This window comes from Terrapene carolina, unplaced genomic scaffold (genome assembly GCF_002925995.2).
Source record: "Terrapene carolina triunguis isolate 2854851 unplaced genomic scaffold, T_m_triunguis-2.0 Scaffold51069, whole genome shotgun sequence".
In the NCBI taxonomy this organism is placed as follows: domain Eukaryota; kingdom Metazoa; phylum Chordata; order Testudines; family Emydidae; genus Terrapene; species Terrapene triunguis.
This window is the reverse complement of record NW_020715420.1, coordinates 7,989-34,789: the sequence shown is the minus strand read 5'-3', so window position 1 is coordinate 34,789 and position 26,801 is coordinate 7,989. Positions and strand designations below refer to the sequence as shown.

General features: G+C 46.0%; 1 protein-coding gene across 1 annotated transcript; it reads right to left on the bottom strand.

Moving 5' to 3' along the window:
* Window positions 1-6,202: 6,202 nt before the first annotated feature.
* On the bottom strand, window positions 6,203-18,016 carry LOC113405817 (patched domain-containing protein 3-like). The gene is made up of 4 exons (XM_026647076.1): window positions 17,174-18,016; window positions 16,386-16,507; window positions 8,676-8,821; window positions 6,203-8,049 (listed from the first exon to the last, which is right to left on the bottom strand). The coding sequence occupies exons 1-4, from the start codon at window positions 18,014-18,016 to the stop codon at window positions 6,203-6,205; spliced, it is 2,958 nt and encodes a 985-aa protein (XP_026502861.1).
* Window positions 18,017-26,801: the final 8,785 nt, after the last annotated feature.

The window sequence follows — 26,801 nt, the reverse complement described above, 5'->3', positions numbered from 1 at the left end:
TATTATTATATTTTTATAAAACCATGTAGACTGCACAACGTCACACCTCCCTGTGGAAGGAAAAGGCCCGGTAGAGACCATTGAATCATGGAAGTCAACAAATGGCTACGCAGGTGGTATCGGAGAGAAGGCTTTGGATTCTTTGACCATGGGATGGTGTTCTGAGAAGGAGGAGTGCTAGGCAGAGACGGGCTCCACCTAAGGAAGAGAGGGAAGAGCATCTTCGCAAGCAGGCTGGCTAACCTAGTGAGGAGGGCTTTAAACTAGGTTCACCGGGGGATGGAGACCAAAGCCCTGAGGTTAGTGGGGAAATGGGATACCGGGAGGAAGCACGAGCAGGAGAGCGCAAGAGGGGAGGACTCCTGTCTCATACTGAGACAATGGGATGATCAGCGAGTTATCTTAAGTGCCTATACACAAATGCAAGAAGCCTGGGAAACAAGCAGGGAGAACTGGAAGTCCCGGCACAGTCAAGGAACTATGATGTGATTGGAATAACAGAGACTTGGTGGGATAACTCACATGACTGGAGTACTGTCATGTATGGATATAAACTGTTCAGGAAGGACAGGCAGGGCATAAAAGGTGGGGGAGTTGCATTGTATGTAAGAGAGCAGTATGACTGCTCAGAGCTCTGGTATGAAACTGCAGAAAAACCTGAGAGTCTCTGGATTAAGTTTAGAAGTGTGAGCAACAAGGGTGATGTCGTGGTGGGAGTCTGCTATAGACCACCAGACCAGGGGGATGAGGTGGACAAGGCTTTCTTTTGGCAACTAACAGAAGTTACTAGATCGCAGGTCCTGGTTCTCATGGGAGACTTCAATCACCCTGATATCTGCTAGGAGAGCAATACAGCGGTGCACAGACAATCCAGGAAGTTTTTGGAAAGTGTAGGGGACAATTTCCTGGTGCAAGTGCTGGAGGAACCAACTAGGGGCAGAGCTCTTCTTGACCTACTGCTCACAAACCGGGAAGAATTAGTAGGGGAAGCAAAGGTGGATGGGAACCTGGGAGGCAGTGACCAAGAGATGGTCTAGTTCAGGATCCTGACACAAGGAAGAAAGGAGAGCAGCAGAATACGGACCCTGGACTTCAGAAAAGCAGACTTTGACTCCCTCAGGGAACTGATGGGCAGGATCCCCTGTGAGAATAACATGAGGGGGAAAGGAGTCCAGGAGAACTGGCTGTATTTTAAAGAATCCTTATTGAGGTTGCAGGAACAAACCATCCCGATGTGTAGAAAGAATAGTAAATATGGCAGGCGATCAGCTTGGCTTAACAGGTGAAATCCTTGCTGATCTTAAATGGAAAAAAGAAGCTTACAAGAAGTGGAAGGTTGGACAAATGACCAGGGAGGAGTATAAAAATATTGCTCAGGCATGCAGGAGTGAAATCAGGAAGGCCAAATCACACTTGGAGTTGCAGCTAGCAAGAGATGTTAAGAGTAACAAGAAGGGTTTCTTCAGGTATGTTAGCAACAAGAAGAAAGTCATGGAAAGTGTGGGCCCCTAACTGAATGAGGGAGGCAACCTAGTGACAGAGGATGTGGAAAAAGCTAATGTACTCAATGCTTTTTTTACCTCTGTCTTCACGAACAAGGTCAGCTCCCAGACTACTGCACTGGGCGGCACAGCATGGGGAGGAGGTGACCAGCCCTCTGTGGAGAAAGAAGTGGTTCAGGACTATTTAGAAAAGCTGAACGAGCACAAGTCCATGGGGCCGGATGCGCTGCATCCGAGGGTGCTAAAGGAGTTGGCGGATGTGATTGCAGAGCCATTGGCCATTATCTTTGAAAACTCATGGCGATCGGGGGAGGTCCCGGATGACTGGAAAAAGGCTAATGTAGTGCCCATCTTTAAAAAAGGGAAGAAGGAGGATCTGGGGAACTACAGGCCTGTCAGCCTCACCTCAGTCCCTGGAAAAATCATGGAGCAGGTCCTCAAGGAATCAATTCTGAAGCACTTAGAGGAGAGGAAAGTGATCAGAAACAGTCAGCATGGATTCATCAAGGGCAAGTCATGCCTGACTAACCTAATTGCTTTCTCTGACGAGATAACTGGTTTGACCTGCCTACAGGAGAGATTGTAATGAATTGAAGGCCTATATACTATTATCCTGGCTGTGGGTGCATCATGTAGAGTTGAAATTGTAGGCTCAGCGGTGTTCTGGGTTAGGTTGAGGGAGGCTGGGGAGATGTTGTCATCACCAGTCCATGTGACATTTGAATCAACTCACCATGAGGGGGTGCTCTTTTTGAGACCAGGTGTGTGGCAGATTTTGGGCAAGCAGCTGATGTTGACTCCACAAAAGATGGCTGGGACTCTGCAAGTATCCCCGATTAATGTGTGTCAGGGTATGCCTCATTCCATGAAGGGCACAAGTTGCTCCATGCTGTGCAGTGGGCCCAGTGCAGATTTTCCCTGAGGCGTGCCAACTGCTACTGAGGAAAGGCAGTATGCTTTGGACTAGATGACCTCCTGAGGTCCCTTCCAACCCTGATATTCTATGATTCTAAGGTTCTTGATTGCCTTGGCTACTTGGATCACAGCAGCCCTCCCTGATAGATTTGCCCACTCCGAATTGATTCCCGACTGACCAGTAGCAGTCAGGCATCGCAAGCTTCCACGGGGCTATTGCCACTTGCTTCTCAACTGTCAGATCAGGTCTCATCTTGGTATTCCTGCGCTTCAGGGTGGGGGGAAAGCAACTCACACAGTTCCATGAAAGCGGCCTTACGCATGCGAAAGTTTTGCAGACACTGAGAATCACCCATATCTGCAACACTATGCGGTTCCACCAGTCTGTGCTTGTTTGCTGGGTCTAGAATCAGCATTCCACTGTATCAACCTGCCTCACTGCCACCATGATGTCCCAATTGCCACATCCCGTGCTTTCAGGAACGTCTGTGTTTAGGTCGTCCTCACCATCATCCTTGTGCTGGCGGCTCCTAGCCAGGCTCTGCACATACTGCAGGATAATGCATGAGATGTTTACAATGCTCACAAAAGCAGTGTGCAGCTAAGCGGGCTCCATGCTTGCCGTGCTATGGGAGGTGGTGGAATCTCCTTCCTTAGAGGTTTTTAAGGTCAGGCTTGACAAAGCCCTGGCTGGGATGATTTAGTTGCGAATTGGTCCTGCTTTGAGCAGGGCGTTGGACTAGATGACCTCCTGAAGTCTCTTCCAACCCTGATATTCTATGATTCTAACCTAGGAAAAAAGGCGCTAAATGATTGTTTGCCATTGCTTTCAAGAAGGGAGGGAGGGAGAGAGGGGAGACTGACGACATGTACCCAAAACCACCCGCAACAATGTTTTTGCCCCATCAGGCATTGGGAGCTTAACCCAGAATTCCAATGGGCAGCGGGGACTGTGGGATAGCTACCCACAGTGCACCACTCCATGAGTCGATGCTAGCCATGTTACTGAGGATGCACTCCGCTGACCTAATGCGCTTAGTGGGGACATGCACGATCGACTGTATAAAATCGGTTGCTAAAGATCGACTTCTATAAAATTCACCTAATTTCGTAGTGCAGACATGACCTAAGTGATGGATACCTAGAATGTCTTTTTGCTTTCCTTTTATTTTCCAAACTCCATGGTCTTTGTCTCAAAATCCAGGAAGACTTCCTGAGAGTGCAGACTCTGCCCCCCGTCTGGTCACTAAACTGTTTCCTCCACCGCTTGTTAGCTTGTATGCTTTGTTTACCTCATATGTAACTGTGCTTTCCTTGTTCTCTGCCTGGAAGCAAGTGGGCCACATTCCTTTGTATAAGACAGGCTTGATTTTTGCACTGCCTCCAAAATACATTTAAAGAACATATTTGGGGCACATTTACATAACTGTTTATAGAGAACCCACACATACATCACACAATGATATTCCTGACCTGCACATCACTAGTTTACATACAATACCTTTTAAGATACCTTTTGGATACATATTATGATAATGGTATGTCGGGGGTAGTGAGTGTGTCTTCCCTGATATGATTTATAGTATAGTGGGCCCTCTGCCAGTGGGCATTAAAAGGCTATTAGAATCACAACTTCATACTCCAGCTGCCAGGACAGACAGCTCTCCACAGTGTGGTTAGTAGTTTTTGTCTGCCCTCTAATATTAATGCGCATTTAATATTTATCCATAGGTTCTCAAATATCACAGAAACAGCAAATCCTCTCTCAAGGGTCAGGGCCTTTCAGGAGACCGCCAGCCAAATACCCAGGTGTGCAGACTCTCAGGTATATGTGGAGGAAGCAAATACTGTCAGGATGATGGTTGTAACATCAGAGCTACCGTCCCACTTCCAGACTCCTTTGCTTTCTTCCACAATACTTGCGATGGCCCAAAGGGAGAGAAGTGGGCTGCCAGTCTGTCACCATCACCACAAAACTCATCTGACAGCAATCTGCCCTCACTGGAGGAATGATCTTCCTCTTTGTCCTCATCACAACTAGATGTGACTGGCCAGTCTGGCTCTGCAGAACTCGCCCCCACCCCCAGACTTCCCTTGAAGAACTGACAAGAGATGTTCTCCTCTCGAGCTTCTATGAAGAGGTTTTGTAGACCTTAAAAGGAATAAAAAAGGAACATGCCTCATGGATAAACAGGCAGCTGGCACGCCTCAGGGAAAATCTGCACTGGGCCCACGTAGGAGGGAGGTGAAGCACTGGAATGGGTTACCTAGAGAGGTGGTGGAATCTCCTTCCTTAGAGGTTTTTAAGGTCAGGTTTGACAAAGCCCTGGCTGGGATGATTTAGTTGGGGATTCGTCATTGAGGAAGTGTTATTCCCTGGGAGGGGTTCAGCTGCCATATTGTCTTCCACGAGATGCACATCTGCAGCTGTCTGTTCGGTATGACACCATCAGTTCCATTCTCATGGCCTGCCTGGCAGAATCTTTCTAAATTGCTCCACCACCAATAACTAAACAGGTTCTGCAGAAGAGTGGATCTCAAGTTTTAGCCACTACTACCAGAGATCCCAAAACCATGCGTGCTGACCTGGGCTGTGTCCCAGGAGAAGATATTTCACTCTGTAACCAGCATCTGTATGTCCATCCAATATAATGCGTTCTCTCCAGTTGAGTGTAGCCCATTGCTCCTGCAAACTCCAACACCTTGAAGGTGGCCTGTTCTTTACTATACATGGGCTGAGCCAAGCAGATTTCTCACAGGGAAACTCTGGCAACCCTTTCAAATGTCACCAAATCATTTGGTTACATTTGGGTCAGAGGGTAGCTATTAACAGGGTGGCTGCTGGTGAAGCCAGATGGGTCAAAGGTGGCAACCCAGATGCCATCTGCTGCAATAGGTCCCGGGGTGCTCCTGGTGTAGTGCAATGACGTGTTGTTGCTGAGTTGCCAGTTGCTGCAGTACTTACGCACTGCTGCTGTTCCTAGGCCTGGTTTTCAATCGACCACAATAACAATTTGTCTGCTTCCTTGGTAATAGAGGGCTCCCTACATTTAATTTTCATAAAGAAGAACACTATGAGAAAGCCCAAATAATGCTGGCAGAATTTAACATGTCCTGGATTATATTTCTTTTGAAATATTTACTGGTCATTTAACAAAGAATATACAAAATCAACAGAATACACCCAATAACATATATCCTTTATAGAATACAGCAGAGTGGAAAATTTAAGGCTGGTGACTGGATTATGTAAAGTGGGATTATAATGAGTGACAAAATAATACATAGCAGTGTGAAACTAGGTGGAGCTCTTAATTAATGATCTCCAAACTTCTTAATATTTTCTGTAGCATTTTGGTAAAGGAAAGTGCAATTTCTGAGGGGGTTTTAGTTGGACTCTATTGAAACACTCTTTTAACTTTAAATGTATTTTAACAAAGTTTTTTTGTTTGGTAATCTTTTAATTTTGTGATATCATTTCACTTGACCCACACATTTTCTCTAGTGATCTAAGTGCTTATCTAGATGAACAGTTTGTGCATGTCATACTGTGGAATAAATCTACAGCACACTTGCATGCTGTGCAGTAACTGTCCACATGGATCCTACTATGGTGCGTTAAAAGTTCCCTAGTGGGCTTCGAGCTACTCCCATTAAGTGTTAAACCTGAACAGTAGAAAACTGACATTTTCATACAATATAAATTTAAGTCTGGTGATTAATGTTTTGAAACCTTCAATGTGTACTTTTTGGCTCATATGCTGTATTTTAAATTGTAAATAAATTTATGGGCAATCTGGATTTATTTTACCTTCGTCATGAAGCTGTTCGATTTGTTTTTTGTAAACTATTACTGCATTATTCTGATAGAGGCAGGAACTGCTGTCATGATTTTGTGAAACTGGAAAGAAATTGGAGCGGAGGTAGCCACTGTTTGGCTTTTCCATTCCTATATCATTTGGTTGTCTAATAATATTGTCTTCTAGAAAATTGTCTCCATTACTATCAATCTGGTTTTCATAACACCAAACATTATTTGGATTTTGTGTGTTACTAAAAGAGTTGCTGTTTTCTCTTATTGTTTTTATATTTACTCTTTTGTTTGCTGATCTGCCACAAATTCCAAAAAATGTTAAAAATACCGGAATAAAAACAAGACCATGAACAGCTCCAAACAAGATAACAAGAAACATAATCTTAAAAAATGTTCTGAAGATGTAAGCTTGTGCTGCAGACAGCACAATTACTCCTAATATAGTGGAGATAGCACCTTGTATCACCGGGTAGCCAAGAAGATACAGTGCATCAACTGCCTTCTCATTTACAGTTGACTTTTCACTTGAAACAAATGCATAAGATATATGAGCAGAAAAATCAACTGAAAACCCAATGCAAATGACAAGGTTAATCATAGATATGGAATCAAGATTAACATCCCAGTATGTCATGAAACCAGCAACGCCAACAATAACAGAAGCAATAGCAAAAGTTACCCACAAGGAGCAGAGCAGATTGGGAATAAGCAGCAAGGAAACACACAGCATAACTCCAGTAGCAATTCCAATATTCTGAATGGTGTTTGGCACTATTACGATATACTGATCATAGTATATAAATGCTGGGTGATATACCATTAATGGGATCTTACAGTCCTTGGCCAGGTCTCTTAATTGGTGTAAAAGGTTTTTCTCATCAACTGCAGTAGTAACGTTCACTGTTTGAATGAAAAAACGTGAGGCTGCTATTTCCTTATAGCGAATATCAATGTCCCATTCAAACTCTGGAAATAATTTAAATAGTTCAGATAAATTACCCATGAAAAAAGCCTTAGTATCTATATTCAGTGAACGGCTTCTAGTAACATTTTCATACATTCGTAGCCATGACTCTGAGAGTCTCTTGTCCACATAGGAGTTATTTTCTAAAGACTCCATACAGTTCTCAATGTCATTACGAATGGATAGATTCCAATAAGGTACATTTTCTGTGATAGTGACCATAATCCTAGGACCGTACTCTGAGAAATATTCATCTTCCCAATCATAATACTGAATAACATAAGAATCGTCACTAGCCAGATTTCGCAGGTCTATACCTTCCTTTATCTGAGTACACCCATAAATACTAGTAGCCAGGAACCCTCCATACAGCAACACCACAAACACTTTGGTCCAGATCTTTGTAAGGAAAGGACCATAATATTTCCTAAAGAATTTGTTCATTGGATGTTCATCTTCTCCCCCAGAAGATTTATCAGAAAAGCCTCCTACACAGCACATGTTGTACAAGTAGGAGCGATGAGGCTGAACAATGTCCTTCACTTTTGTGAAAATTAACCAGTGTCTGTTGCCTTCTTCCCTTTTACCATTTAAAGCAAGAACAGCTCCAAAGAATGTGATGTTGTATATATAGCAGAAGATGAAAGCAGTTCCTGTGTAGAGACAAAAGGACTTCACAGACTGAAAGGAAGTCATGATCCCTATGTAGAAGGCTAAAACATCAGTGAGAGTGGTGATTGTGATAGACACTGCTGCCTCTGCATAAGTTTCAGCCATCCGCTTTTCAACTTTATTTTTAGGATTAGTCTGTTGCCAGGAGGAGATCATAATGAACATGTCATCAACTCCAACCCCTACAAAAGGGAAAAGGTTAATAGCTTATTGTACATACCATCAACATCAGTTTCTAATGGAAAATAGCAAAAATTCAAAACAAATAAGTTAAACCAGTAAATGTAATGAAGAAAGCTGAGCAATAAGCATTGTGTTGATAAGAAGTGAAGTTATGGATCCAGAGAAAATACCCCCCCCCCCCATATATGACCTAATGTATTACATTTCCCATTACACCTTGCCTTTAGGTGAGATTTCTCTCTCTCATTCTCTCTCACAACATTTCTCTGAAAGAGGAGCGTGGCTGGGGCGATAAGGTATATCCCTCATTCATGATACGGAAAATATAGAACAGCTTTCAGGAGCATGGATCCAGCTCCAATCTCACACTGAGCTGAATGGCCCTCTGATATTGTACCTTCCTCTATGACCATAGAGAACTGAGCCCTTCTATCCCCCTTTTTAAAAAACATTCTGCACTGCTGAATACCAGAATGGGCAAACACCTTGAAAATGATGAATTTACTCAGTGGTCTTAACTTTTAATTGTGCTGATTCCTGATTCATGCTATGTTAAAATGGTCTCCTGCAAGGCATATTTTGCATTTCCACTTTTTCATCAAACCCATTTTTTTTTTTCACTTACCCAGTATAAGAAATGGTGCATTTGCCACAGTCACGACAAATGGTACCCCACAGAACAGCAACAGTCCAAAGCTGCTTAGCACAGCTAACCCAGAAGACAGCACTCCAAATGCTGCAACCCACACTTTATTTCGTACACAGTCAACCCTGGAAAATTGTGTAAAAAGCATCTTGTTTAGATTTTTTCAAGCTTTTATATATATATATATGCAATAGCATGCAAAATCCTTCTAATATAACAATTATAATTGTCATGTTTTATCAAAGCAATTTTGAAAGCATGATTCTCATTAATACTTTACTAAGAGCACCAGGAACAAACATTTTAAAATCACACCATAGGCCAAATCAGTCCCCAGTTTAACAGCGCAACCACAGTGTAGTTGCATGAGTTTAACTGACAGCAGAATTGTTGTCTCTCTCTCTTCCCCCATCATACAAGGATGGATAAAAGTCAAAGTATTATGATGCTACCTACTGGGAAACAAAGAGTTGTGAACTCTGCCCTGCTTATGTAAACCTCAACCAGATCCTCTTCTTTCAGTTTTCTTTGCCTCCTTGCCTCGGAAGTGTGGAGTCCTTTCTCCAGTTCTCTTTCTCCTTCTCTCTCACTATCTTGCAGAGATAATAAGGAAAAGAGAGAAGATAAGAAAAAGGAAAGAAAATGGACATAGGCAAGAAACCAGAGGGCTTTGTTTTAGTCTGGAGAGAAAGAGTGAAAGGCAGAGCTCTGAGGTCTGCCACTGAGCTTCTGCCTTTTGCAGGAAGGGAAAGGCTCAACTAGGGCAGCCATTCAATTGGACATTGTCTCCCACTTCTGAGGTAATTTCCAGGATGTCTAGTCTTTGGCTCTCTTATGAGCAACAAGTTGGCTCCCATGATGAGAGTATGTGGGCCGTAGAATGCTGCCTCTCTGCCAGACTAATATTAGCACCCTGCTTCAGGCTGCAGCCCTGCTTCACAGCTTACACAGCTGTGTAATAGCTTCTCTATCCTTCACAGAGTCCAGGGGTCTCCCAGCTGGTCCTCATGCTAGTGAGTCCAAATCTGATTAAGATTATCAGGAGCCAATTATTTTTCTTTTGGCCCCTTTGTTTAATACATTGCTTGGAAAAGTATGCAGGTTATGTTGGGAATGTATATCATAGTTTGGTGTGAAATAAATGCTTTTAGTGCATCTTAGTCCTTTATAAATGAAAACACAGGGCTTGATCTGGCAAGATCTTGAGGACTATCAATTCCCACTGAAATTAACGGGAGTAAAGAGGACTCCGTCTCTGTCTACAGAATTCCTTTATACCATGCCTACCAAGGCAGTATCTAAGCATCTTGCAAGAGATTCTCAGTGCCTCACAGAATCAACCCCTTTAGCTATGAAAATGTCCTGCTGATCATTCACACCTGACTAGTGCATGGCTATAGGAATTGTTTCTTTAAATCTCTTGCAGAAAACCAGGCATGAAAGGGCTGGGGAAAGTTGTAGATTGAAACTTTACAGTGAAGCAGAGAGGAACAGAATGGCTTTAGTGATAATATTGTTTTGCTTATTCTAATAAAGCTTTTCTGCTCTTAGGATACAGTATTTCTTTCTGTGATTCTTTACATATGCCATACGACATGGTGTCAGAAGTTGACTAATTCTGGACATAAATAAGAGGAAAAGAAAATGCCAAAGTTCCTGCTCTCCACAAGTCTTGGAAAGCACATGGAATGGCCTGAGAGGAAGGAGCACATCACAAGATCCTGAGCCATAATGTAGCTTACACAGGGAACAGCAATGCCTAGAGAAGTTCATTAGGAGTGAAACTGTAACTGTTTATAAATGAATTAAAAACTGGGTAATTGACAGGTTGTAAATGGGGACTCATCATCAAGCAACTGTGTGTCTAGTGGGGTCCCATTGTGAACAGCTCTTGGCCTTGTGCTATTTATCAATGGCATGGAAGGAAACATAAAATCATCAGTAAGGCTAAGATTTTGTCAAGGTTATTTTTAGTCAAAGTCATAGACAGATCATGGGTAATAAACAAAAATTCATGGACACCTGAGCCCTGTCCCTGATTTTTACTAAAAATGACTTTGACAAAATGGGGGTGGGTGAGGTGGGTGTCCAGCACCCACAGCTGCTGTGGCTCCAGGGTCCCCCACGTGCCCACGGTGGCTCAAAGATCCTGGGACCTCCACCAACGTCCACACCACCGTGGGCCTCACCTGCTGCCCAAGGTGCCTGGGAGCTTTGGGGGTCTCCTCACCACCCACACCAAGTGGGAGCTGCCAGGGCCTCCCCTGCTGCCCATGATGCCTGGGAGCTGCTGGGGTCCCCCTGCTGCCCACGCTCTCTGGGAGCTGCTGGGGTTCCCCTGCTGCCCAAGGTGCCTGGGAGCTGCTGGGGTTCCCCTGCTGCCCACGCTGCCTGGGAGCTGCTGGGGTTCCCCTGCTGACCATGATGCCTGGGAACTGCCAGGTTCCCCCCCCCCATCACCTGTGGTGGTTGGGAGTTGCGGGGTCCCCCCACCGCTCATGGAGGCTGGGAGTTCCAGGGTCCCCCTCGCCACCGTGGTAGCTGGGAGCTCCTGGGGTCCACCCTACCGCCTGTGGTGCCTGAGAGCTGAAGGATCCCCCTGCCACCTGTGGTGGCTGGGAGCTGCAAGGTACCCTTGCTGCCCGCGGAGGCTGGGGGCTGTCAGGGGCCCCCTGCCGCCACTCAGAACTTTGGGGCCCATGGCTGGTAGTTCTGGGGGGGGCCTCGGTGCCTGCGGCAGTTGAGAGCTCCCCCTGCTGGCTGACAGCTCCAGCCCAGCCGCCCTGGGTCTGAAGTGGAAAATTTTACAGAGGTCTCTGGAAGCCATGGATTCCATCCTCTGTGACATAATCTTAGCCTTAATTATCACTTATAAAGTTCACAGATGACACAAAGCTTGGGGGAATGGTAAATAATGAAGTGAATAGGTTACTGATACAGAGATCTGGATCTTTTGGTAAGCTGGGTGCAAGCTAATAAATATGTGTTTTAATAAGGCCAAAAGTTAAGGTTAAAGTTATAAAGTTAAAACCAAAAGTAAAGTTATAGACCTAGGAACAAAGTCTGTAGCCCATTCTTCCAGGATGGGAGACTCTATTCTGGGAAGCAGTGACTCTGAAAAATACTTGAGGATCATGGTGCATAATCAGCCAGTGCAACGCTTTGGCCAATAACGGTAGTGTGCTCCTTCGATGTATAAATGGGAATATCAAGTAGAAGTAGGGAGGTTATATTACCTCTATATTTGGCACTGGTGTGATTTCTGCTAGAATATTCTATCCAGTTCTGGTATCCACATTTCAAGAAGGATGTTGATAAACTGGAAAGAGTTCAGAGAACATCCACAAGAATGGAAACATAACATATATGGCCCACAATGTGTTATGTGGTCCACATCCAATACTACCTGTATGGCCTTGAGGATGTCACATGGGCCTCAGCTTTGTGCTGATTGGGCCACAAGCAGCTTGTGGGATTCAGGCTGAGAACCACTGGCCCACACAGTAGAAGCATATGTAGAAAAAGTAATAAGGACATTTGAACATGTCCATGGAAGAAAAGAAGTCAAGGAAATATCCCAAGCAAGGATGAGTGCCTATTTTCTGGGATCTCTGTTCAAAGACAGCATTCATGTACAGGCTTGGATCTCAAGATTTCAATATTATAGTTAAATTTAAAATTGATTCAGGAGCAGAAACAACCTTGATTTGTAAAGAGACTTTTAAGGTAGTATGCTCAATAGCCCAGGGCAAAAAATAAGTTGGTGGGTCAGTTCAAAGTCTGTACTATCTACAAGATTAAGTGTTGTTTAATCTGTTTCTCATTCGTGGATTTATCCCAAGTAAACTTGTGGACCAAACCATAATCTGTGCAGATGGTTCTCAGAAAATGCTATAAATATCAGTATGGTGGCCCAGCATAGAGCAGGACTTAAAACACAAGGCGGAAACATGTTAATTTTGTAGAATAACACTATTAGCTGTTGTCACTGATTGAGACTGTTCAAGGTACTCATTCAGAAGTAACATGGGGATCCTTAGCTGGTCCCAAACCCAGATGATGTGTTGTGTGACCATAATAATGGTACTCACAGCACAGCCTCAGTGCAGGGAAAGTGTCATAATCCTACTGAGTCTGAATCTATCCTGCTGGGATTTGATAATTTAAGCAAATCAACTGGAAAAACCCTCCTCAAGGCCAGAAGGTAACCAAATCTGGATGACTAGTGAAGTTGGTAACTCATCTGGATCTATAATTTCTTGTTAAATATTAATTTCTGTTAAAGATTGTTTATACAGAAAAAGTAAGTATGTGCTGATGGCTCACATGTGAGGATATGTGTGCCATTTCTTTAAATTTTAAAAGATCCTGGACAGAAGCTCTAAAGTGAAGGAAAGAGAGAGGGGCAGTATAGCTTTAGGGATAATACTGTTTTCTTTATTCTAATAAAGTTCCTTCTTCAATGTTAAGAAAATGACTGTTTCTGTGACTCTTTATTATTATCACAATACACGCAGTGAGTACATTTTATTAAATAAGAAATGGTAAAACCTCTGAAATATTAAAGATTAATACTGATAAATGAGCTGCATTTTGCTGTGATTGTATTTGAGGAATATAAATATTGACATGGACTTTCTTTTGTGCTCACAGAAGAACTGATCACATGGTAGATTTCTAAAATTTGTATCTGTTCCAAAATCTTTCATAAATCAAAAAAAGCCATGCTAAAAAATAAACTGTTCAGCCATTTAGATACAGGATATAATGTGAGCAAAATAGCTCTGTTGTAAAAGTTAAGTATTTAAGTAATGTAAATAAGCAAAAGTCAATTACGGCTAACATATTCATTCCCTGATAGTTCATAGACCACAAATGGATGTTCTGAATTGGGGACAGAGGCCAAATTAGTCTATTTGTGCCATGTTTAATCTGACCTGTTAAGAAACTAACTTAAAAAAAGATTGATTTGTGTTTTTAAAAGTTTTAGGGATAGTTATGAGATTAAAGAATTAAAGTTATCTTAAATTTGGTTAAGAAAATAATATATTTTCTTTATGATTTGAGGCTAGTAAGGAAAAGGCCCCAATCAACTAGTAAAAGAAGGCTCTGAGAATTATGAGTTATAAGAATGTAGTGGGGGAAGGATGTATGGTTCAAAAGGTAACTATAAAATAAAGAGCGGCAATAACAAGAAAAAAAAAGGTGTCTTAAAAGAAACAAGCACAAATCTTCCCACTCTTCTGCTGGTAGGGAAAGGGGGGTGGAGGAGATAAGAAAGGAAGACCGTAGAGGAAGGAAAGTAAGGATAAACTGCCTCAAATTGGGGATATTTTTTTTTGCTAATGTTAGTAGGTTAGCTGAAAGGGAAAGAAGAGAGCTGTGAATCTGAAGAATCTTTATCAGATCAGGGCCAATCAAGCTGGGGCAGACCAGAATGAGAGGACAATAGTCTGGTACGTCTGTAGTATAATTGATCATATCCTTATGGATGTGTGTTACTGTGTTGGATGTAGTAAATTGTTTATTGTCTAGGCTTTTTAGATGTGTTTAAAACAATTGTAGAAACAGTAGTTGGCCTTTGGATTTATTAAAGGAATTTATGGTTAAGTTAATGTCTAGTGTTGCCCTATCATAAATAATAACTCCAGTCCAGGGACAGTTAGAAGACTAAACCTTTCCTAATTTAGCTTTTATTAAAAATGGAAAACACATTCTTATATATTTGGAATAGTTCATTTTCTAGTTTTTGTTTTACATGAAATGTTAGTGTATTGAATCCCAAAACCTTCATAAAAATGTTCTAGAGGATTCACAAATGACAAACTACCATAAAGAGATTTGTCTTTGTTTCAAAATGTTTTCTTCAAATCAAGGATAACATACTAAAATGTTGATCTTATATAGGCCAAAACTACAGATAGATGCATAGGTGCAGGAGGGAAAGATTTTCACGTTGGAACCTGGCAGCATAGAAACTCATTTTGATCACTGTGGAACTGCCTCAAATCCATATTTTCAGATTGTCCTGCAAAATAGCAGGAGTAACTAGATATATAGGAAATGGTACCTGCACACCCTGATGGAGGACAGCATCAGTTGCAAATAAGTTTATGAATGGCACCCCACTTATTTTTCACTTTCATTCTTTTTTGTTCCATTTTGTGTCTGTGTTCAAACTTAGGGTACATAGAAAACACTGCCTAGTCTACACACCTGTGATGGATATCTGAACACCTACTGTCATGGCCAAGGACCTCTGTACCCTGTATGTGCTACTGCAGAATTGGTCCCTCTATGTGCTAAATTACTTCAGTAATAATGTTTTCATTTAATGCATCTGCTTTTCAGTACCAAATTTGTAACAAGTCACATTTGGCAGGGAGGGATAGCTCAGTGGTTTGAGCATGGGCCTGCTAAATCCGGGGTTGTGAGCTCAATCCCTAAAAGAGCCATTTGGGGCAAAAATCTGTCTGGGGATTAGTCCCCCTTTGAGCAGGGGGTTGGACTAGATAACCTCCTGAGGTCCCTTCCAACCTTGATATTCTCTTTAAAATATATGTATTAGTGGTATTCCTGCAAATCCTTACTCATGTAAGTAGTTCTTATTCAGGCAAAATGTCTCACTTCACTATAGCTGCTCACGTGAGTATAACTTGAAGGATCACCCACAATTTTTGTATCAATATTCCACAGCATATTTTAATCAGTAGTAGTAGTTGTATTGGGGTAGCATCTAGAGACCGTAATCAAGGACCAGGGCAGGGGTCAGCAACCTGCAGCACACATGCCAAAGGTGACACGTGAGCTGATTTTTAGTGGCACTGTGCTGCCAGCCGGGGTCCCAGCCGCCGGCCCCGCTCAACCCGCTGCCTGCCTCGATGGACACAACCCTGGGCTGGCAGCGGGCTGAGCTGGGATGGTGGCCGGGACCCTGGCTGGCAGGGGCCGGCAGACGGAACCCCAGACTGGCAGCGTGCTGAGTGGCTCAGCCCGCTGCCGGTCTCGGGTTCCGTCTGCCACCCCCGCTGCCAGTCTGGGGTTCCATCCGCCGGCTCCTGCGAGCCAGGGTTCCGGCTGCCAGCCCTGCTCAGCCCACTGCCAGTTTGGGGTTCCGTCTGGCGGCCCCTGTAAATGTGAAATGTATTACTGGTACGCGAAACCTTAAATTACATCAAATAAATGAAGACTTGGCACACCACTTCTAAAAGGTTGTTGACCCCTGGACCAGGGCTTCATTGTACTAGGCAAGAGGGTCCTTTCTGAAAGAACTAATTATGAATTCTTCTTTTATCAGTTGGCTTAATCTAAGTTGGTATTTGTTTGAGGTTTGCAACTCTGAAATGTGGATTTAAATAGATGGAAAAAGAATTTAAATGATTTGAAAAAAACACAAAGAAATCTGTTTGGCATATTTTAAAATTTAGTATTTAGTATGGTTGCTTGGCTAATGTAATCTTTTTTCTAATGTAGATACAGGTCGTCAGCAATATTTGAGTTATTAAAACATGAAAATATGTATAACTGTAAGATTCCTTTCCTGTATGGGGGTCAGACTAGATGACCCTTTTGGTCCCTTTTAACCCTATGATTCTATGTATGTTTTGATTCATTTCAGTAAAATGGAAAATATATAAAGGATATTGAAGAGTAAGTTTGAAAGGTCATTAACAGAAGACAAGAGCTTACCTTAAACAAGAAGTAATGGAAAAGGCTATAGTTAGAAAGTATGTTATGGAAAACAGGGGGATCACTTTCCTGATATTTCCTTCAAACTCTTCCTGTCTGGATATTGAGGTAAAGTAAGCCACCTGCCATTAAAAAATATAATGGGTTAAATAAAAATTTTCTTTAGCCTTGTATTTTATATATATAATTAAAATACTATAGGAATAGGGTTCAGATTGTTATTTTAGGCACTACCATTTTAATATTTTAATTATGATTTTAGCTGTAATTATCTACTGTAAACCCTAAGCTAAAAATCACATATTAAGAATAGGAAAAAATTAGCACACAGTTAAGTATTAATTAAAACTAATCATACAGTCCAAGAGAAGATGAATGATCCTGCGGCCCTGGCCGGATCGGGGCAGCACTACGTGGCTCGGCTCCAGAACCAGCGCCCTGGCCTGAGCGCTGCCGAGCCGTGTGGGGGGCCCAGCCGCGTGGTGCGGCTCAGGGGCCGGCTTAAAACGGCTTATTGGCCGGATTCAGTTCGCGGGCCGTAGTTTGCTCACCCCAGCCTGGAGTGAACATTGCAACCTAGCCAAGGGCAGGTGCAGCACAAGCGGCCCCTCCCTTGGGCATTTCAGCGCCTTTCCTCTCATTCCGGATCCGGGTTTGGGTGCCGGGTTCGGGAACAGAGCCCGGCGCTCCGGCTCTCCCGCCCCCGAAGCGGGGAGGCTAGAGCAGGAGGATCCCGCTGCACACCCCGGGGAGGGCTCCGTACCCCAGGGGGCTGCTCGGCGCTGTACCTGGACAGAGGTGAGATTTAAAGCCTCCAGCTCAGCCGGGATGCGCTTGAGGAAGTTTTCCAGCCACTGCAAACTCCTCTCTCGGTCCGCGGCTTCGTCTTCTCTCAGGTAATAAACCAGCCTCAGGGCTTTGGCTGCCTGCACCCGGGAGGCGCCCGCTCCGCGAGCCAGCTGAACGCCTCCTAAGAAGGTGCCCATGAAAACGCTGCTCCCGAACACGGGGTACGTGAGCTGCGGGAGGAGGGTCTCTAGCCGGGCCGGCTCCCCCTGCACTGCAGCCAGGAGCGGGTTGGGGCTGCCGCAGGACCCATTGCTCCGGACGCACAGGTCCGGGTAGGAGAGTTGGGTGCCTGGGTCCCCCCCGGGAACAGCGAGGCTCTGCACCGCCCCGTCCAGCCGCAGGAGCTCCCCGAAGGCTCCCGCCGTCAGGATGTTGTTGCCTGAGGCGGAGACCGCGATGAGGGAGGCGAAGGCGCCCTCTGTGAGCAGCCTCTGGCCGGAGAAGCGCTCGGAGTCGCGGGTCGGGAAATGCTCCTGGTCAAAGCGTCTCTCGCTCTTGGCGGGCCCCCCGAGCGGCGTGAACTGCCCCTCGATGTCATTGGCTTGTCTCTGCGGCAAGAAGAGGAAGCCCGCGCCGAGGCTGCCCGAGAGCAGCAGCGGGAGCAGCAGGAAGGGCCACGGGTGGGCGCCTATCAGCCCCCCGAGCCGGCCGAAACGCCGGCTGAGAAACAGGGCAAAGTTGTCGTGCGGGGGGATGGTCGGTTCGGGGCCGGGACCTGGTTCTGGGTCCAACTCAGAGCCCATCTGCCCGCTGCCCCGCCTCTGCTGCTCCTCGGGCCCCATGTCCTGTCCGCTGACCCCGGCTCCTGGCTTCCTGCGCCCCCTGGCTGCTCCTGGCCCCGCTCCCTGCCCCGGCGCTAACGGTTCAGGGAAGGGGGCGGGGGGGGCTACCCTCATCTGCACTTCGCTAGCTGCCTAAGGCCGCCGCGTGGGAGAGGAAAGAATTGTCTCTAAGCCCTGTGGTTCCATGGTCCTGCTCCTCTACCCACGTAGTGCCTGGGAGGAAAGGAAAAGTGACGGGTAAAGGCTGTGAATGTCTCTCTGGACTGTTATGGGTAGCGCTGCTGCAGTACTTGCCCCTCCTTCCAGTTTCTCTTAGATGATTAATTGACCTGGGTAGGGCTTGTGTCATAAGGAAGTTCTCATAAATAATTATTTACCCACAGTATCTGGTGACTCCTGGCAATATACTTCCCCATGGTCCCCTTGCTGATATGAGATTATATTGGACAATTCCCTTCCCACTAAAGATATAAAAAGAGAACTACTGAAATAACTAAGGCCAGGCCCATAGCTAGCAAAGAAAAGGCTATTAGGCTGCCCTGGGTGAGGCAGTAAAGATTTAAATGCTGCTGCAAAGATCATTTTCATGGTTCATCGCTTTGACTGTGTCACCCTTCTCTGCATCTCATTCCCTGGCTCCCCCTTCCATCACGTTGAACATAAGCTACCTGTCTTCACTTTCAGGACTCTTCACAGCCTGTCTTATAGACTTTAAGGCCAGAAGGGAACATCATGATAATATAGTAGTCTTACCTCCTGCATATTGCAGGCTACAGAAGCTCGCCCGCCCACTCCTCTAATAGACCCATAACCTCTGGCTGAGTTACTGAAGTCCTCAAATTATGATTTAAATACTTCAAGTTACAGAGAATCCACTATTTACACCACTTTAGACTGTTAGTGACCCATGCCCCATGGTGTAGAGGAAAGCAAAAAAACCCTAGGGTCTCTGCCAGTCTGACCTGGGGGAAAACTCCTTCCCAACCCCAAATATGGCAGTCAGTTAGACTCTGAGCATTTCAGCAAGACCAAATGAAAGAATTCTCTGTAGTAACTCAGAGCCCTCCCCATCTAGTGTCTGATCACTGGCCATTGGGGATATTTGCTACTAGCAGTCTCAGATTAGCTATATATAAGGCTGCGAGTTTGTCATGGAAGTCACAGATTCCGTGACTTTCCCTGACCTTCGTGACTTCTGCAGCGGCTGGTGCTGGCCCAGGGGCTTCCTGAGCCGGGCAGCCCATGGGCCAGCAGCAGCAGTTTGGGTGTGTGGGAGGGGGCTCAAGGCTAGGAGCAGGAGTTTGGGGGGCACTTACCTGGGAGGCTCCCCTGCAACTCCTAGGTGGCAGAGGAGCAGGGGGGGTCTCCACCCCGCACACTGCCGGTGCCCACAGGCCCCGCCCCCACAGCTCCCATTGGCTGTGGTTCCTGGCCAATGGGAGCTGCGGCAGCAGGCACTTGTGGCGAGAGCAGTGGAGGAGCCCCTGCCCTGGTCCCTCCCTCCACCACCTAGGAGCTGCAGGGACGCAGAGCCGAATAGGGAGCCCTGCCAACCTCCCCTCCCCAGCACCAGCAGGGGTCCCAGGTCATGCACTGTGGCCCGGCCTGCTCTGCCCCTGCACTAGAGGGGGTCCTGGGTCACCTCAACCCCTGCTCCCAGCACCCATGGCATCCCCAGTCTGCCCCGCCCACGTTTTAGTCACGGTAGGTCCGTGACTTTTACTAAAAATACCCATGACAAAATTGTAGTCTTAGCTATATATCATTATAGGCAGTCTCATCATACCATTCCCTCCATAAACTTATCAAGCGCAATCTTGAAGCCAGTTAGGTTTTTTGCCTTCCTGCTCCCCCTTGGAAGGCTATTCCACAACTTCACTCCCCTGATGATTAGAAACCTTCATCTAATTTCAAACCTAAACTATTTGGTGGCCAGTTTATACCCATTTATTCTTGTGTCCATATTGGCGCTTAACTTAAATAACTCCTCTCCCTCCCTGGTATTTATTCCTCTGATGTATTTATAGAGAGCGATCATCTCTCCCCTCAGCCTTGTTTGGTTAGGCTTTCTTAAACATGGAAGACCATTATTGCACACAGTATTCCAGATGAGGTCTCACCAGCGCCTTGTATAATGGTACTAACACTTCCCTATCTCTACTGGAAATACCTCCCCTAAGATCCTAAGATCACATTAGCCTTTTCCATGGCCACATCACATTGGCAGCTCATAGTCATCCTATGATCAACCAATACATCCAGGTCTTTCTCCTCCTCTGTCTCTTCCAACTGGTAAGTCCCAAGCTTGTAGCAAAAATTCTTGGTGTTATTCCCTAAGTGCATGACCTTACACTTTGGACTATTAAATTTCATCCCATTTCTATTACTCTAGTTTTCAAGGTCATCCAGATCTTCATTTATGTTATTCCGGTCCTTTGCATTGGCAATACCTCCCAACTTTGTGTCATCCATAAATTTTATTAGCACACTCCCACTTTTGTGCCAAGGTTATTAATAAAAATGTTAAATAAGCTAGGTCCTAAGACCGATCCCTGAGGAACTCCATCAGTAACCTCCCTCAAGCCTGACAGTTCACCTTTCAATATGACCTTATTAAAAACTGAGGCAAAGTATTTGTTTAGTTGTTGGACCATGCCTAGACTATCTTTAATCTTCAGCCTATCTTCAGTGCTTAGCAGTTCCACTTCTTCTTTCCTTGTTCTTTTTATTTTTATGGCTATAGAACCTTTTACCGTGGGTTTTAATGTCCCTTGCAAGGTCCAACTCTGCTTGGCTTTTGGCAGTGCTCACCTTCTACTTACACTTTCTGACCTCCAAGAGATAGCTTTACTTGCTGATCCATCCCATCTTCCATTCCTTGTAGGCTTTCTGCTTCCTCATCCAGCTTGGTCTGCAACACTTCCCTATGATTCCCCCGACCCGCCCTTGCTTGGGATGCAGGTTGCAAATAGTTGCTTTATTCTCCATTTATCCTTCCTCCCACCTTTCTTTAGTCTGTTCTCTACCCCAATTCTTCTTTTTCTCCATTGCCCCCCATCCAAGCCCACCTCAATCCTTCAATTCTCTGCTTAATTCTTGTCCTTTTCACAGGATGGGGTGGATATTTAAGGAGTTCAAGTCCCAGCTATGACTTGTACTTGGTTTTCCCTCTCCAGAACATGTAACTGAGGCTATGTGTATACTGCACACCACTGGTCGTGGCAGGTAAGGTATGTGACAGTGTAGCTACATGTTGCAGTGAGAGGCAGGCTGTGTCCAGATTGTGGAGCATAGTGAAAGGCTCTGGCAATGGGGAGGCAGTGGAAAAGGCTCCATCCTGCCAAAGCCATAATGTCATCTAGTGGCGACTCATGGGAGAGGCACAAAGGGTCAAGTGACCCTCCAGCAGAGTCAAGTGCTATGTTCCCTCTAAGGTGCGCACCTGCGTGGTTGCACAGGAGGTCACCAAGGGCTATGCAGGCATGCACACTGCACACAGGGACGTGGGGTGAGGTTGGGGGTGGTGATGGGGGAGGTTGGGGCATCTGGGGCTGCGGCGACTCCCCCAGATCTGGGGCTGCGGCAGGGCAAAATGCCTCTTCCCCCCCAGTTCCAGGGTTGTGGCGGGGAGAGAGGACTCCCCCAGCCCCAGAGCTGCTGTGGCTGGGGAGAGGCCTCACTCTCCCGGCCCCAGCCCCAGAGCGGGAGCTTTTACAGCTGGGGAGAGACGCTCTCCCCCAGCCCAGGTGCTGCTGCGGGGAGAGAGGGCTGTGGGGAGTCCTCTCTCCCCACCGCAGCCCTGGGCAGCCTGCACCCCAAACCTGTCATCCCTGGCCACACCGTAGAGCCTGCACCCCCAGCCAGAACCCTCACCCCTCTATCTCAACCCTCTGCCCCAGCCCTGAGCCCCCTCCCACATCCGAACCCCTCAGTCCCACCCCCGCCACACATCACCTCCATATTGGTGCACATAACAAAATTCATTCTGCACGTGGATGGGAAATATTAGAGGGAACATTGGTCAAGTGCCCCTCCAGCAGCCAGCCCAGCCGGGGAGAAGAAGGGGCAGAGCCACAGCTGGAAGGGAAGAGGAGGGGCCAGAGCCTCTCCTCTTCCAGCCACACTGCCTGGGACACTGCCCGGCTGCCCCCCACCCAGGTTCAGCTTCTGGGGACAGTGGTCGAGTCCCTCCGGCATGTTCAGAGTCAGCTCCTGTCCTCAGAAGCTGAGCCTGGGAAGAGAGCAGGCTGCTGCCACTGTCCCTCCCTGCCCAGGCTCAGCTTCTAGGGACAGGAGCCGACTCTGAGCATGCTGGAGGGGTGCGGGAGCTCAACTTGCTCAGATGCTGTCCAAGAAGCCAAGCCCAGGCGGGAGGCAGCCTGCTGCTGCCGCAGCCAGGCGCTCTCCCAGGCAGCTGTTGTGCTGCACTGGGCCGCATCCAGGACCTGGCTGCTAGGGAGAGTAGCCGAACATGCCAGGGGGAGCTGGAGCAGCGGAAGGACAGAGCTCCTCCCAGGTAACATGGGATGGGGAGGGGATGGGGACAGGGACAGTGTGGGCTGGGGGCGGAGTGGGGAGGAGTCATGTGGGGAGGTCACGTGTCCTCCCTTTTAGCTGGTGCCCCCTTTGTGCCCCTCCCACAAGTTGCCTCTTATGCCATAATTGTTGTGCCTTTTTTCAAAATGTCACAAACCACGTGGCCCTCCTCACTGCCCACCATCTCTGACAGGAAAATGGAGCCTCCATTGCTCTGCACTATTGTCATGAGCGTTGCAAGCACAGGATGCATGATTCTCTTGACATAATGGGAGGAGGAAGTACCCTAGGATCTCCCATGGACTGTAGCTGCCTGGAGCCTGCCTCAGGCTGGCAAGCAGAAGAGACTCAGTACCCGGCAGCAGGGATGAGGGCTGGGAGCCCGAAAGTGACATTCCCCAGAGTTGAGCGGCAGCCAGATGGGAAACGGACTGGAGTAGGAAATGGACCAGGGAAGGTGACGAGAGGCAGAACACCCTTCAGAGCAGGGGATCAGCTGAGTTGGCCGCAGAGGGCCCTGAGTCAGAATCTAGTAGGGTGGTCCCGGGTTCCCCTATCCCATCTGTTTGGTTGATGAACTATTGCCCCTAGGCAGAGCATCCACCAACTGAATTATTGCCATTGAGCAGGACTACCACCAATTGAGTTGTAACCAGTAGGGAAGAAGGCCTACGCAGACCCGCTAATCACACAGTCCCAGACCACCCCTTTGTAGCCTGGTGTCATGTTGTAGGTGTGCCCCACCTTAATTTCCCACATGTGAGATAGCCATAGTCACTTTAACAACCCTGGCAAGAAGAAGTCAACACACGTCCGGAGTCTCGGTGGGTAGTGGGGAGCTGGAACCGTGGGAGGCAGCAGGGCTCCCAATGGGGAGTGGGTTGCCCAAGTGGCAGCTCAAGCCGGGAGCCTGGGTGGCAGCCTGGCTTGAAGTGGAGACCATGCAGCAGGAGCTGCGAAATTGACAAGAATGACAGTCAGCCTATATAAGGAACACAGTGTCTACATAGATACTGCATCGCCCTGACTACACTGACATAAGTCCTATGACTCTTGTTGAGGTGGTTTTGTTATGTTGGCATAGCAGGGAGTTATATTGGTGGGAGGAGCATTTCAGTATGTACACCTCCACTGTTTTATCAACAAAAGCTGACTTTTTCAACAAAACTGTGTAGTGTAGACAAGGCCTAAGTGCTTTCAGGGATCCTATGAGAGAGGTTTATCTATTGTTCTACCAGGCTGTCCTCCCATGTTTAGCACCACTAACAAGTTTCTGCAGAGGGAAGATCCTTCCATTACATGGTAGATAATGTACTTTTTACTTTTGTTAGAAAACTACTAGGAAGGTTTACTCAGGTCCAAGTGATCAAAAATGGTGTCTCACTTTCAGATATAGATGTTGCTAATTCTGACAATCAGCTTCCAAACGCATCTGTTTGTAGCTTTGGTCACACAACAGGTTGAATAGAAGTTGGAAGAAAAAGTTGATATTAGTCTTCTTGAAAAACAGAAGTTCTTTTGTACAGCCAGAGCATTCTATACTACTGTAGCCAGGCATGCATGTGAGAAGCTACCTCCGAATGATGAAATGTTAAAGATGGCAGCATTTGTGAACTTTGATAGTAGGGAAAACTTTGCTGGCAGATACCAGCACACGTTTAATTTCTCTCCACCTGAGACAGAGAAGCTGCAAGAGGAGCTTGTTGATTACCAGTTGATGCAGAAATCAGATATCCCTCAGTGTGTATGGGATGAGGCAGCACTACAGACTAACACAGATAACACTACTGTACAATACAGGATGGACACTGTGTGGGCATATCTTAGCAATGTCAAAAGCCGTAGTGGTCTTCTCAGGTTCCCATTACTGTCCAGGGTTGTCTTAGTTTTACCCCCCTCAAATGCAGGAGAAGAGAGCGTTCAGTCTTGTTCGAAAGAATAAGGCACCATTTTGACCAAACCTTGGACTGGGGGGACACTGTCCTCTATTGTCCAAGTGAAGCTGGCAAATCCTGAGCCATGTTTCAAGTTTGAGCCACCAAAAGAAGTTATAAAAACAGCAAAAGGGACCACATGGTAATATAACAAAGCACATGAATAAAATGTGAAACCAAATTAGATAATAAAAGAAATGTGGAATCGGTATCCTTTATTTATGGTTTGTTAGCTTTAAACTAATAACATTCAATTTAATTACTTTATTTTTATATTCATTTAATGTATTGTTTGGTTGTGTTATTTTAAATATTTAATTTTAATTAACTTATTTTACATTTATTTATTTTGGAATCTGATCACTTTATGTTAGTTTGCTGTAAATGTAATATGAGCAGTAATATACAAACCAAAGATTATTTATACTGTTAAGTGTTTTTCAAATAGATGATCACTATGACAAGGTGATATGCATAATAAACATATTGTTGTATTGATAAAAGTTTTCTTTTTTGTTAGGTTCAAATAGATGTAAGCAGAGTCAGGATGAGCTCTACTCTGACATCTGGTGGTGAATTGTGGCGAGTTGTGGAAAAGAACTTCAGGGGCTGATCTTGTTTGCATAGGCAAACCCACCCCACCTAGCATGAGCCCAAATGGTCACTTTGGCTGCTGTGGGATCCCCAGTTTCTCTGTTACTGGGGCAGGAAGAATAAAGTGGTTGTTACCCTGATTATGTGAATCAAGGCCAGTGGAACTGTTTTATGACAGAGGGACTCGCCATCAACTAAGTAGCACTTGCTAGACAAGAGACATGGGTTCCAAAACCCAGTGAATTGAGAGAGGCTGGGGGCAGATATTTGTACCTGGTGCTATGGACCCCTTTTGAGAGCCTGAAACACCAATTGCACCGCCTCCTCTCTCCACTGTTGAATGTCAGAGCTAATTTTGATTCCATTAGGAGTCTAATTACAGGCTGCTGAGCTGAATTCACTTTGGGCCAATGGTGCACCAGCACTGGGACTCCCCTACTACAAGCTGAAATCACTAAGCGCTGAAGTTACTAAAAGCTGAGATCACTGAGTGCTGTGTTAACTAGTGAGGGAGCTTGAAGCTATATTGCTAAGCGGCTGGCGGAGCGGAGCAGTTCGCAGGACGGCTGGAGCGGCTCACGGGACGGCTGGTAGAGTGGAGCGGAGCAGCTGGCAGAGCGGAGCAATTTTGTGGGATGGTTGGAGCGGCCCACGGGATGGTGAGTGGAGTGAAGCGGCGTGGAGTGGAGCTGAGCAGTTTGTGGGACGGCTGGTGGAGTGGAGCGGCTCGTGGTGAAGGCTGCAGCAGAACCCCACGGAAAGGCGGGGCAGTCGGCCTCGGACCACGTAAGGTGCCCCTTAACACCCCGTGTGCCCCTTCCCCCCCCCCACCATTTCCACCCAGGCTGTGGGAGGGGGGGGTGTAAAACTCTGCAGATAAACTTTTGAACTCTGGGGCTGCACTGACCAGGGACAGAGACTTTTGGGACTTTGGGTGATTCTTGGGTTGCTGGACTCAAGAACCAAAGGAAAAGGACACGGCCCAATTTCTGGGATGGGTCTTTGCTCATGGTTTGGTCTATGAACTCTAGTTGTGGTGTTTTCCCAATTTAATGCTGATGTCATTTACCTCATGTTATTAAACATTTTCTGCTACACCGACACTCTGTGCTTGCGAGAGGGGAAGTATTGCCTCTTTGAGGTGCCCAGGGGTGTGTGTAAGATTTTCCCAGGTCACTGTGTGGGGGCGCGATCTGGTTTTGTGTTACATTGTTGGGAGGGGACCCCTATGTACTGAACCCGGCCCTTGCTGCTATCAACTCGGCCTGGCAGAAGGGTTACATAAAAACAGTTTATTTTTGAACGTTTCTCTTGTTCTGTCCACTGACTGTGTGCCTAAACCAGGGGTTATTAACTCTGATCCTCAGGGATCTCCAGCCATCCAGGTTTTTGTTCCAACCAGCAAATAATTGTTTTTATTAAAATCCACTGGTTTGCATTGCATATAGAATTCTCACGTGCCCCTAGACTTTAGTATGAATTAGGACATTTAAGTGTTTCTTATGCAATATTAAGCAGTGTACATTTTAAAACTATTAAGTTCTGGTTGGATTAAAAACCTTGACTTTTGGATGTCATGAAGGACCAAAGATGAGAGTCCCTATCTTAAGCAATGACTTAACACACCACCTGGAAAGTCCCTCTCTTTGGCTTTGAATCTCACTCTTAAGGACAGCCAAACCTTGGCATCTCTGCTTCAGCCTGTCGCTTAAAGGGATAGT